Below are 13,933 nucleotides of genomic sequence, written 5' to 3'. Positions count from 1 at the left end.
TAATAGTGCATATTTACTATACAAGTGTGAAAAGTTTATTAAGCTGACTAGCAATAAGCCTAATTGTGTTGCACCTACCCAAAGGATCAGATTCATTCTTTGGGAGCGTTCAGAAATAAACTCAGGATAGCTGAACAAGGGGGGGTTGTTATGCGGAAAATAGGCAGAAATATTAGATATGTTCACTGCTTTGTGTTACATATAAAGAAGGTGGGATAAAATATAATAATAATAATAATAATAATACAGGTACTCATTGCTTAACGACCCTAATTGTGACTGGAATTTTCATTGTGAAGTGAAGCAGTCATTGGGTGAAACATCAGGTGACCACACCGCTTAGCAATGGCAGTTCTGGTAGTTTCGGTTGCGGTTGTTAGTCTAGGACTGTGCTGTCATTAGGCAAGGACCTCACACTTCTCCTGCCCTGCTGTATGCACCTCCACTTCAACTCCCCTCACCCACCTATCTCCCTCACATCTCTGCCCTTCTGGCTGCCCTGCACTCCACCGCCCCTGCCACCCTGCATTCCCACTGCCCCCGCTGACCTTTGCCGTCTTTCTCCCTTCACTGCTGACAAGATGCACCCGGCCTGGCCCTTCGCAAGGCAGCTGCTGGTGTGCCTTGTCAGTGGGAGGAAGAAGACGGTGAAGGGCAGCAGGGGTTCAGGGCAGCCAAAAGGGCAGAGATGAGAGGGGAGATAGCTGGGAGGGAGTTGAAGTGCACACTGCAGTCATAAATGCGGGTGGGCTCTAAGTGCCCAAATTTTGATCACATGGCTGTGGGGGTACTGCAGCAGCTGTAACTTCAAGAACTAGTTATAAATATCATTCATTTAGCGCCATCGCAACTTTGAACGGCCGCTGAACGAATGGTTGTTAAGTGAGGACTACCATGTAATAGCTATGTTGTTGTTTATTCGTTTAGTCGCTTCCGACTCTTCGTGACTTCATGGACCAGCCCACGCCAGAGCTTCCTGTCGGTCGTCAACACCCCCAGCTCCCCCAGGGACGAGTCCGTCACCTCTAGAATATCATCCATCCACCTTGCCCTTGGTCGGCCCCTCTTCCTTTTGCCTTCCACTCTCCCTAGCATCAGCATCTTCTCCAGGGTGTCCTGTCTTCTCATTATGTGGCCAAAGTATTTCAGTTTTGCCTTTAATATCATTCCCTCAAGTGAGCAGTCTGGCTTTATTTCCTGGAGGATGGACTGGTTGGATCTTCTTGCAGTCCAAGGCACTCTCAGAATTTTCCTCCAACACCACAGTTCAAAAGCATCGATCTTCCTTCGCTCAGCCTTCCTTATGGTCCAGCTCTCGCAGCCATATGTTACTACAGGGAACACCATTGCTTTAACTATGCGGGCCTTTGTTGTCAGCGTGATGTCTCTGCTCTTAACTATTTTATCGAGATTTGTCATTGCTCTTCTTCCAAGGATTAAGTGTCTTCTGATTTCCTGACTGCAGTCAGCATCTGCAGTAATCTTTGCACCTAGGAATACAAAGTCTTTCACTGCTTCTACATTTTTTCCCTCTATTTGCCAGTTATCAATCAAGCTGGTTGCCATAATCTTGGTTTTTTTGAGGTTTAGCTGCAAACCAGCTTTTGCACTTTCTTCTTTCACCTTCATCATAAGGCTCCTCAGTTCCTCTTCATTTTCAGCCATCAAAGTGGTATCATCTGCATATCTGAGATTGTTAATGTTTCTTCCAGAGATTTTAACTCCAGCCTTGGATTCCTCAAGGCCAGCTTGTCGCATGATGTGTTCTGCATACAAGTTGAATAGGTAGGGTGAGAGTATACAGCCCTGCCGTACTCCTTTCCCAATCTTAAACCAGTCTGTTGTTCCGTGGTCTGTTCTTACTGTTGCTACTTGGTCGTTATACAGATTCCTCAGGAGGCATACAAGATGACTTGGTATCCCCATACCACTAAGAACTTGCCACAATTTGTTATGGTCCACGCAGTCAAAGGCTTTAGAATAGTCAATAAAACAGAAATAGATGTTTTTCTGAAACTCCCTGGCTTTTTCCATTATCCAGCGGATATTGGCAATTTGGTCTCTAGTTCCTCTGCCTTTTCTAAACCCAGCTTGTACATCTGGCAATTCTCGCTCCATGAACTGCTGAAGTCTACCTTGCAGGATCTTGAGCATTACCTTACTGGCATGTGAAATGAGTGCCACTGTTCGATAGTTTGAACATTCTTTAGTGTTCCCCTTTTTTGGTATGGGGATATAAGTTGATTTTTTCCAGTCTGATGGCCATTCTTGTGTTTTCCAAATTTGCTGGCATATAGCATGCATTACCTTGACAGCATCATCTTGCAAGATTTTGAACAGTTCAGCTGGGATGCCGTCTTCTCCTGTTACCTTGTTATTAGCAATGCTTCTTAAGGCCCACTCAACCTCACTCTTCAGGATGTCTGGCTCTAGCTCTCCGACCACACCGTCAAAGCTATCCCCGATATTGTTATCCTTCCTATACAGGTTTTCTGTATATTCCTGCCACCTTTTCTTGATCTCTTCTTCTTCTGTTAGGTCCTTGCCATCTTTGTTTTTGATCATACCCATTTTTGCCTGGAATTTACCTCCAATGTTTCTAATTTTCTGGAAGAGGTCTCTTGTCCTTCCTATTCTATTGTCTTCTTCCACTTCCGCGCATTGCTTGTTTAAAAATAATTCCTTATCTCTTCTGGCTAACCTCTGGAATTTTGCATTTAATTGGGCATATCTCCCCCTATCACTGTTGCCTTTTGCTTTCCTTCTTTCTTGGGCTACTTCTAGTGTCTCAGCAGACAGCCATTTTGCCTTCTTGGTTTTCTCTTTCTTTGGGATGTATTTTGTTGCCGCCTCCTGAACAATGCTGCCAACTTCTGTCCAGAGTTCTTCCGGGACCCTATCTACTAAGTCCAGTCCCTTAAATCTATTCTTCACCTCCACTGCATATTCCTTAGGAATATTAGTGAGCTCATATCTAGCTGATCTGTGGGTCTTCCCTAATCTCTTTAGTCTGATCCTAAATTGTGCAAGAAGAAGTTCGTGATCTGAACTACAGTCAGCTCCAGGCCTTGTTTTTACCGACTGTACAGATGTCCGCCACCTTTGGCTGCAAAGGATGTAATCAATCTGATTTCGGTGTTGTCCATCTGGTGAAGTCCATGTATAAAGCCGTCTCTTAGGTTGTTGGAAGAGAGTGTTTGTTATGCAGAGTGAATTGTCTTGGCAAAATTCTATCAGCCTGTGTCCTGCTTCGTTTTGTTCTCCCAGGCCATACTTACCTGTAATTCGAGGTGTCATTTGACTGCCCACCTTACCATTCCAGTCTCCTGTGATGAAAATAACATCTCTTTTAGGCGTGTTGTCCAGTAGGTGCTGCAGATCCTCATAGAACAGCTCTACTTCAGCTTCTTCAGCATCTGTGGTTGGGGCGTATATTTGGATCACTGTGATGTTAGATGGCTTGCCCTGAATTCGAATTGAGATCATTCTGTCATTTTTTGGGTTGTATCCAAGCACTGCTTTAGCCACTTTACTATTAATTATGAAGGCTACTCCATTTCTTCTGTGGTCCTCTTGTCCGCAGTAGTAGATGTGGTGGTCATTTGATGTGAAGTGGCCCATTCCAGTCCATTTCAGTTCACTGACGCCCAGAATGTCTATCTTTAATCTTGACATCTCACCAATAACCACATCCAATTTGCCCTGGCTCATAGATCTTACATTCCAGGTTCCGATGGTGTGTTGATCCTTAGAACATTGGATTCGCCGTTCACCACCAGCACCGTCGGCCGCTAGCTGTCCTTTCGGCTTTGAGCTAGCTGCGTCATCACGTCTGGGGCTAGTTGAGCTCATCCTCTGTTCCTCCCCAGTAGCATTTTGACCATCTTCCGACCTGGGGGTCTTATCTTCCGATGGTATACCGACATATCTCTGGTTGTACTGATCCATTTAGTTTTCACGGCAAGAATACTGAGGTGGGTTGCCATTACCTTCCCCAGGGATCGCATTTAGTCTGACCTTCCCGTCTTGGGTGGCCCTTCACGGTTTAGCTCATGGCATCATTGAGGTGCTCAAGCTCCAGCACCACGACAAGGTAACGATCCTTTGCTGAAGTGTAATAGCTATACCTTTTAAATATATGTACTAGTTGCAATACATCATACATAGAACTGTGTGATGACAATCTGGAAACGTTTATCTGGTCAGAAGATTGTTAACAGAATGGCTGATATGTTACCCAAGGGTATTTATCTTTGGAACTGATATTTGCTTTGAGTCCCTTTTCAGGGCCAATTCATAGTGGACTAATATTAACAGAAGGATTTCTTCTTCAGTTGTCTGAACGTTAAGGTCTTCATCAGGAACTCTTCATTAGGTTCCATGTCTAATAGAAATGAGAAGGGCAAAGCCTTTTTTGGTGGTCAGGCTCTGAATTAGGAAATATACTCCCCAGAAATGCTTATTTGTAATCCTGCATTAGGAACTCTTTAGCTCTGTGTAGACCTTTTTGTTTTTCCAAAATTGTAAAATTTGGTTCTTATACATTTCAATTTTGAAGTTAATTGTTCCTTTCTCTGCTAGTTATAATGTAATTTAAATATGGATCTTATGCTGCTGCTGTTTATTTTATGTTGATTTCTATGATTTTCTTTTGTAGAATGTCACTGATTGTTGATTTCAACCAACCAGAGAATCCATTTTTCTATTTAAAATTTTTTCCCTATTATTCAGCCAAAAATATCTCTTGGAGCAGCTTACTTGCAAAGGGTGAATAGCCAATTTTTGCTGTCACTGCTGTTTGGGTAGCATTAAAATGCCATACATAAATTACCTTTCATTTCACCTTGTGTTGAATAAATGAACTCTGAAACATCGTATAGTGAATCAAGCTTGTTCTTTATTTCAGGATGGGATAGTGGATCCTGTAGACAGCACTTTGAGAGACTTCTGTGGTCAATGTGTTCGCGAATTTTTGAAATGGTCCATTAAGCAAACTACTCCACAGCAGCAAGAGAAAAGTCCAGTGAACACCAAATCTCTTTTTAAGAGGCTGTACAGCCTTGCTCTTCATCCTAATGCTTTCAAACGGCTAGGAGCTGCACTTGCTTTTAACAACATTTACCGAGAGTTTAGGTGAGCAATAAGTAAATCAATAAATAATAACTGAATAAAGTAATACAGCGAAGTAGTTAATATTAGGAAAATTTGTGCAGTACCTACCAAGTGTACTTTAAAAAATACTATTGAAAGTTGTTACCTGTGGGATATTAAGTATTTTCAGCTCTTCTGAGGGGACGAAGTTGCCACAACTCTTCATAACATTGGATGTAACAGATTTGGATTTAAAGGACAAAAATAAATAAATAAATAACGTTAATATATTAATTTTGCGACAACTATTTATTAATTTTTCATAGCTATTAACGTCTGGATTGTTTGCATTGGGTACCACATCTATAGTGTCTGCTCAGTTCAGTAGAATGCAGTTAACAACAAACGTTCATTCCTGCAGAGTTCAGATTAATTTTTCCCTCTGTTATAAACATTTCTGAGACATCTGAGACAATATAGTTACTCCCTTTTTCCTAACAGTGTATTAAATTTAAAGCACAGATTCCAAATAAAGTTAAAAGCTTAACTTTTTTTCCCTTTGTTTCATAGAGAAGAGAATGCTCTGGTGGACCAGTTTGTATTTGAAGCATTGGTTGTATACTTGGAAAGTCTGGCCTTGACACATGGAGACGAGAAGTCGTTAGGTGATATTTACAGCTTTTGTTGGATTAGGTTTACATGTTTCAGAATTCTTTAAAAACTTCAGACCTATGCATTTTGATACTTTCTGTTAAAATGTTTCTGTTTTGAGCAGTTAGAACATTTCTGTTGTGATGAAAGCTGAAGTTGTATTATAGAACTGTGTTGATGGACAAATTTGGAAGAAAATTTTCTTTAAAATAGATTTCAAATACTTACTTTTACATATGGTTCATATTTTTTGTGTTAACTACTTCAGTATTATGTCCTTTTAAGCATTACATTTTGGTAATAATTTTATTACAAACAAAATAGATCAGAGACATGTTCAAGCTTTTGAGTTCTCCAAAATGGAGAAAAACCAAAACAATTAAAAAATTAGGCTAGATGTTACAACTTTGTTGACTGAATATAGACTGAATATGTTTTTCAACATTAAATGTGTTCAATATCAGATTCCATATTACCTTCTCAGACAAAGCATATGGAAGAGGTACTGTCTGTGGTTCTCTTTCTTATCAATAGGAAAACTTAAAGGTTCCTGATTTGGCAGAGAATAGAAAAAAGAAGTTTAACAGTCCTTATGCAGTATCAGCAAAGCTAGAAAGTAATTAAAATAATGTGTATTTTATCATTGCAAAACCAATTAAGAGTCATTTCTGTTCAAAATTTTACTTGGAATCAGTCACAATACTACTTTTTCTCAATTTGAAAATAGGTACAGTTCAACAGTGTTGTGATGCTGTTGATCATCTCAAGCGTATCATTAAACGTAAAGCATCTACTTTGAACAAAAAAAGCAATCGGAGATTACCTCGGTTAGTACTAATTTCTTTATCAATTCATAGGGAACATCATTATACTGTATAGCACTCAAAGCGTGTATCTTCTTTCTTATACACAGTTCTGAAAATGTCCTGATGACACTTATAACCCATCCAGGTTTGTTTGGAAATAAATCTCAGTGATTTTTCTTCTGAGGAAACACTATTATAATCTGACTGAATATATTTCAGCATTCTGTAGACACTGTATTTATTCCCTAAGTTTACTTGCAGCTAGGGTGGGCCATCCAGTTTAATTGACCTGGATAAACCGCTGCATCAAGTCTTTTGCGTACAGATGGGATGTATCTAGTTTAAATACACCCACGCTACATGCTTGATACATGCAGCACAATGCAATACTGCCACGAATATAAAAAATGAAACACTGTTTGATCTACTGGGACATTCGCCACCAGTTAATTACCCCCCTTTTATTTAAATTCCCAGGGAGCTCTGATAATTTTTACTTACATTATCTGTTAAACCACCAAGTATTTCTTTGAAACTAGCAAAATTCTGCTACATTATGTGTAAGCTTCTCCCACAAATGGTTGCCAACAGTTACTGATACTAGGGGATAATTTTGCTTGTTTTACAGAATATATTTTATTGGTCAATGACTGAAATAAAGATTCTGTTCTGTTCTGTTTGATCTGGTATGGTACTGGGGAATAAAAAAAGTTACTAATTACAATTTTATTTTGCAGTCAAGAGGAAAAGTTAATATTTTAATATTAATATTTAGTATTGGAGATTAAAATTCAAGGTATGGCAAAAATCTGACTACAGTATAAGGTTCATATGCATATGAATGTGTAGATTCTCTTATGTCCGAGCATTTTAAATCTTACCTTTATGTTTAAATGCAAAAGCAGAGCAAACAACTGCTTGATAATTTCAGACTTTGTTTTAATACTTTCCTGTAGGGGATTTCCATCTAGATCTATTTGTTTAGAGGATGTTGTCATGTGGCTTTTAAGGCAGTGTGGACAGCCCCAAACTGAGTGCCGGCACAAAGTCATGGAACTTTTCTTTGAATTTGTTCCCTTGTTGCCAGGTATGTATATTACTGCAGGTGTAAATAGTCTGTTGCTAGCATGGCGTATTGACTCTCACACTGTTGTAAATTGGACATTCCTTTTGAAATGTCACTTCTGGGAGCTTAGCAGTTGATTTTACTCTTTGAATTGGATTTCCTCACGTGAATGCATTCTGAAAGCATGTGGATTGGTTTTAATGTTGCGTTCTGCATGCCAGTAGGTTACTTAAGTTTTATTTATGTTGGTAGGACTTAAACAGTTCAATACCCTTAAGGATTGGCTTTAGCAAAATCAAATTATTATAAAAAGTTACTACAGTTTTCTATAATTATTTAAAAAATGTTTTATCATCCCAAGAAAATCAAATGCAAAATATCAAATCCTTTGCTTAATTAGCAATATTCACTTAATAGAAAGTCTGAGGGTGCAGTGAATATTCCTTGTCAATTTCTTTATTGATCTAGGATTTATTTAAAAATGGATCAGTTTTTGGAGATAGTTTTTTGATAGTTTCCCTCCCTTTTTATAACAGAAAACTTTTTTTTCTGATTTTTTTTTTAACTGCAAGGATGGAATTGAACTGTAGCAAATTTATCCAGAATCTTTAATCTGTTTGTTTCTCTAACAGGAAATAAATCCCTGTCTTCATGGTTGGGTGATGTTCTTCAGAAACAAGGAATCTCTTTTCTCATAAAGAAATTTGAAGGAGGCGGATGTGAGGGTGAAATCTCTGGAATCTTATCTCATCCAACCCTCTATGATTTGCAAGAAATCTTTAGTTTGCGAGCGGTTGTACAATGGATGGATATGCTTCTAGCTGCTTTAGATTGTTATAATACCTTTATTGATCAGGGAATGATAAAACTAAATGAGATATTAGGTAGGTAAATCACAAAATGAGTTCGCACTATGATTATCTTCCCAAGTTCATTAGAAGAAATTACATAACTACAGCTGTGAAAAAGGTTTTAATTTCATTTTTTAATTTCAGATAAATTATTTTTTGATGTTTTAGAATTTTTATAATCTGTTGACCAACGTACATAAAATCCTAGGGTCCCCTTCCATTCTTCATTTTCTTGTCCCAGACTAAGCAAGTTATATTATTTTATCATAAGGATAATTATTTCAGTCCCAAGGAATTTATATAGACTGCGCTTGGACTTTTTTTTAATCAATAGAGACTATAAAGGATATACAGTATTACTTTTGTATACTACTTTTGTTATGTCCATGCCTGCAGCATCAAGCACTCTTTTTATTATATTCTTTCTTGTTTCAGCTCCTTTGCTTTATTTCAGTCCCACAGTTATCCCCTAAATCTTAATTTCTTTAAAAAAAACATAGAGGCTTTTGGCTTGTTCGTGCTATGCTGTCTCCCAACTCTTCCTCCTTTTTCTTTGCACTGGCCTTTCCTCCCTTCTTTAGAATCTTCCCACCACCAGTTTCTCAGATAAGCCGCTTGGCTTTCTAAAATGCTCTCAGGTGCTGCAGAGGACCCTCCTCTCCCCGCAGACCAGCCTAAGACCCCAGAAGCACAAGTAGCTCCCAGAAGCCAGGAGTGTTGCCCTCAGAACCTCTGCAAAAGTTGACAATAGACGCCCATTCTTAAACACCTAAGTTATAATAATTCTGTATGATTTAATTGTTGTTAAATTTAAATGTAAATTGGATTAAATCAATATTTTGATTTAGTCCTAATCCCATCCATTGTGTCCTATCCTAAAGAACATTACCTTTTTTTTTACCCAGAGTGTGAACCTGGCCCAAAATAAAATGTTCTCCCCTCAAATCAAATCAAACCTGTATTATGGCTGTAAGGCCAGCAGTAAAAAGAAAAAAAATAAAGTGGGTAAAAATTAAAATATATAAAGCTAAAAAGTAAGGAAATTAGTACAAAACTTCAGATCCAAGAAGAGGCAACCCTGAAGGATGTGACCAGCACTGATCATATAGGAGAAGTGACAAATAGAAGTCAGGCTTTTTACCATAAAATTTCTTCTGGATAGGATATATAAATGTCATTTCCCTGTAGAGAGAATAATGAGGGAATCTTTGGCTGAAAGACTGTACAGAGCTCTCTCCACAAGGGCACATGCTTTGAAAGGGAATATTTTTGTAGCACCCCACCAGGATGGCAGAAGGCAATGCATCCAGCTTGCCCAAAGTGAAGGCCAGGCAGAATTTCAGGACTGTGATAGATGAGAGGTAGGAGGCTGGCAGGGACGTGTTAGGAAAAAACCCCACAAGCTGCAAGACTAGGAGCTAGTCTTGCAGATTTGAAAACTAATGTCCCAGATACTTCAGACATTAGAGAAACTAATGGTCAAACATCTCTAACAAGATTCCTAGGAAATGAATCTTGCAGATAGATAGACAGACAGACAGAGTGACTGAGTAAGTAACTTAAGTGGTTTCTGGGAGCCAGTGGAGCCAGATCCACTGAAGAAAAAGTTGATTTAACCAAGAGTTAGAAAGATGATGCCAGTCTCTAGCATCCACAGAAACAAGCTGTCTCTAAAATAAGTGCAGTATTTTCAGTGCATCTTGGGACTAGGATAGCTGTAATAAACTTAGACTTAGTGGCTTCAAAGATGTCATGGTTTTTAATAGTTGCCATGTGGACACTGTAGAGAAGGGATGAAATGCCCTTCAGGGATGAAATGTCCTCTTTGAGGAAGGCAAGGAGTGATGGTTGTAACCTGATATACAGCAGTTGGTTATCTGGGGAAAGGAAAGGTCCTTCAGGGAATTAGGTTTTCCATTCTGAAGTTCTGCATTCTGACACAGTAGCACCAGACCCATCAGTTTCCCCAGTCTATGGGGAGAATTGCATTGAGGTGGATTTGGTTCTTTACCCATTCTTCGTTTGAAATCCTTTTTGGCAGAGTGAAACGATCTTGTTATCAAAGATGTTTTCAACTGTATATTTTTTCCCTGTTTGTTACAAGCTCATTATTTGGTGCTGGCCATGATGAAGGCCTAGTTTTTCAAATAATGTATATTGGTGTAAAGGATTTTTTTTTTTTTTAAAAATTGAGAAGTTCTTGTGAATTCTGGAGCAAAAATTGTGATGGCTGTATTTTTAACATTTTTTTAAACATTTTTTTAAAGGTACAAATACAGGGTTTTCATTCTTAAGATCACTGGAGTTCTTCCTTGGAAAAATTGCCTTGTACGATATATCTGGTGCAGAGCAGTGTTTTAGCAATGCATCCAAAGGTGATATGTTGTTGAGCCCACAAGAAAGAGAAGAATACAGTTACAGCAAATGTACAATTATAGTTCGGATCATGGTTTTTGGCAGCATGATTTTGGAGACTCACCAGCAACATTTTTGGAAGGTAGGCTTGGCTCCATTGGCCAAGGTTCAAGCAAGTTTGCTATGAGGTACCTCACTCAAAGAAATTTAAAGAATGCATATATCTGTATGTGTGTGTGTGTATACACACACCTGCACACGCACACGCACACACTGTTTTCTGCCCTTTGGGCAAATTAGTTTTACAAATTGTGATTTATTTATTTTATTAGTCAATTTATATAGCCTCAATCTCAGCATACAACTAAGGGTGACATATAATCAAAACAGCAATAACACAATAGAAATAAACTTATTATAAGACATAAGCAAATTACTCCAGAGACAATTTAACAATAATAAACAATCCAGATGGGATCACAAGACCACATGACACAATGCCTGGAGGAGAAACCAGACCTTAAAAGCCTTATGAAAGGCAGGGAGGGCCAGGGCCATCCAGATCTTTCAGGGCAGTGTTATTCCATAGGGTGGACATAATAGGGAAGGCATGTCTCCTGGGTTCTGCTAGATGATATTTAAGTAATGGAACCTGGAGCTTGTCAACTTCGTCAGATCTTATCAGACAGGCAAAGGTAATTGGATACAGGCAGTCTTGCATATTACTGGATCCTTTGCCATGAAGGGCTTTAAAATTGATAACCAGCATCTTGAATTATATCTGGAAGCCCACACACCATCAGTGTAGTTTGCGAAGTAATGATGTTACATGGGTATGACAAGGTGTACCATAGCTATTTGCATGATGCTGAGGTATACCCATAACTACCTGCACTGCTGCATCCTAGACCAGATGTAGCTTCTGAGTGCTCTTCAAGCCCCATATAGAGCATATTTCAGTGATCAAGGTGAGATTACTGCATGAGTGACTATGAGTAAGGCCTCCTGATTTAGGAATGGTTACAATTGGCACAAAATATGAATTTAAGGTACGTTTGTGGTATAGCTTGGATGGAGTTAAAATAGTGTTAAAGATTGTTGTGTTATTCTAAAAGTGTCCTTATATTCCACATTGCCTTTTTTCACTGCCTTCTGACAAATTCTGACAAATGCCTTTTGTAGTCTTTCTGGCACTGTACTGAATGAGTTGAATTAATATACTGGTTAATGAGTTCTGTGGTGTTTATTACAAGTCCAGAGGAATAGAGTATTTTTGCCACCCATGAAGATAATACCATGAGCAATTTGTTGAAAGTACGCTCAATAGATGTGTAGTTGTCATTGCGCTTGCTGAAGTTACTGTCAGAATAAAGAACTGTTACCTCTCAGTTACCTTTAATAAAACTTATAGGTGTTCTTGAAAATTTGAGCCAGTTGTTCATCCATAAACATAGTTACATAATACATTATAAATTTATTCTTTAACTTTTGAAAAATGGTACAAAAATGAAATGTGGATTGCGCAAAACTATTATTTCAGGTAGATGCACACAGAGATGGTATATTTAATGGTAAATCTTAAAATAAATGTAAATGAAAAACTTTTCAAATTAAAAGTACTTGTCTGTCTAATTTTTATCTTACCATTTCTAGCTGCTTGAGAGAGAGCTGCTTAATGAGAATCTAATAAAACTTGTTGTGAAAACCATCTGTGACCCAAAAAGCGTAGGCTTTAACATAGCTGACGTACAAGTTATGGAAAATCTCCCAAATGTTTGCGTGAGGCTAGTAAAAGCTTTGATGAAATCTCCTTATAAAGAATCTTTAGAGGAGAATATCAAAGAAATAATAACAATGAAAAGGTAAGATGCTTTTGAATCGATATTCTAATGTCACTATTTTAAAATGCAAGTAATTTTTAGTGTAACATTTAATGCATTTGACATACGATCACAATTTATTCATTTCTATTTGTCAGCATTGAAGAGCTTTGCACTGTTGATTTGTACAATCCAGAAGCCCGGCTGGATCATGTTAGATATGGATCCATTCTTTCTGCATGCAGACAGCTTCACAAGGCTGGTTTATTACACTCTATTTTGCAATCTAAGGTAAAAATATATGTTGTTATATATGTTAGTATCAGCATTTTTGCAAAGCAAAGGAAAGTAAATAAGAGTTTATTTGAATTGTGTACAATTAATAAAATATGGCTATTGTGCCAGTATAACATGGTTCTTCGTTAGTCACTGAACATTAGGCATTCATCACTTATCAGATGCCATGTTTCTTCATTAATATGGGAAAACATTTCTAGCTTTGCTTTGTCTGTCTGTCTGAGAAGCTTGTTGCTCAGTGTCTGAATCCACACTGTTGGTTTTACTGAATCATTTTGCTCATGCTAAAGTGTCTGTAACTGTCATAATGTATTGCTCTTTTAATGGTATCTAAATGATGCAGTTTTCATTCTTAATTGTTTGGGGGATGTAATGGCTTGGAGGAAAGCCATTCTTTTTATCAGTTATTCAGTTCAAGAAGAATCTCTAGTTTTTTAATAATGAAAAAGGCTGTAAGGACTTTTTGTAATTTTAGATGACACTAACTTAATCACTCAATTATTTTCAGTCACATGTTTTATTTTTCTCTCCCTAAAGGATGCAGATCTACATTTTGAAACTGGTTCTAAGATCATTTTAGTAGTATACAAAGGTATTGCACCAGGAGATGAAAGAAGGTCCCTTCCCTCATTAGACATCAGCAGTAAACAATTAGCCGAGGGACTTTTACATCTGGCTTTTGCTTTCGGTGTCCAGGTAAGGAGCTGGCCTTGGTGTCATCTGTCTCTTTTCTGGAGTTAAAGTGTATTTAACAAATCTTCCAGTTGCTGATATCTATCACTTGAATAAGCCACCACCCAAGTTAATGTCATACCACACAGAGGGAAAATTATATAACTTTAATTGGAAATCAGCATGGGAGGTTAATTTTGACTTGACCTGTAGGATTATATATTCTAGTTTACCATGCCTTCTCAGTCGAGAAAAATATTCTGGATAGAGTGAGCATCTTTGTTTCACATACAGAGGCAGAACTGCAAACAGAAGTCCCTTATA

General features: G+C 38.1%; 1 protein-coding gene across 1 annotated transcript in view; it reads left to right on the top strand.

Annotated features, from left to right (window-relative positions):
- PRKDC (protein kinase, DNA-activated, catalytic subunit) overlaps positions 1–13,933 on the top strand; it is a 108,490-nt gene that overhangs the window by 28,422 nt on the left and 66,135 nt on the right. Inside the window, exons 27-35 of the mRNA XM_063299249.1 lie at positions 4,907–5,133; positions 5,662–5,756; positions 6,470–6,569; positions 7,505–7,635; positions 8,247–8,498; positions 10,733–10,962; positions 12,474–12,682; positions 12,799–12,931; positions 13,475–13,633. Of these exons, the coding sequence (XP_063155319.1) occupies positions 4,907–5,133; positions 5,662–5,756; positions 6,470–6,569; positions 7,505–7,635; positions 8,247–8,498; positions 10,733–10,962; positions 12,474–12,682; positions 12,799–12,931; positions 13,475–13,633 (1,536 nt within the window). The remainder of the gene's footprint in view (positions 1–4,906; positions 5,134–5,661; positions 5,757–6,469; positions 6,570–7,504; positions 7,636–8,246; positions 8,499–10,732; positions 10,963–12,473; positions 12,683–12,798; positions 12,932–13,474; positions 13,634–13,933) is intronic.

This window comes from Candoia aspera, chromosome 3, assembly GCF_035149785.1.
Source record: "Candoia aspera isolate rCanAsp1 chromosome 3, rCanAsp1.hap2, whole genome shotgun sequence".
Lineage (NCBI taxonomy): Eukaryota > Metazoa > Chordata > Lepidosauria > Squamata > Boidae > Candoia > Candoia aspera.
This window is presented reverse-complemented; position numbering and strand designations above follow the sequence as displayed.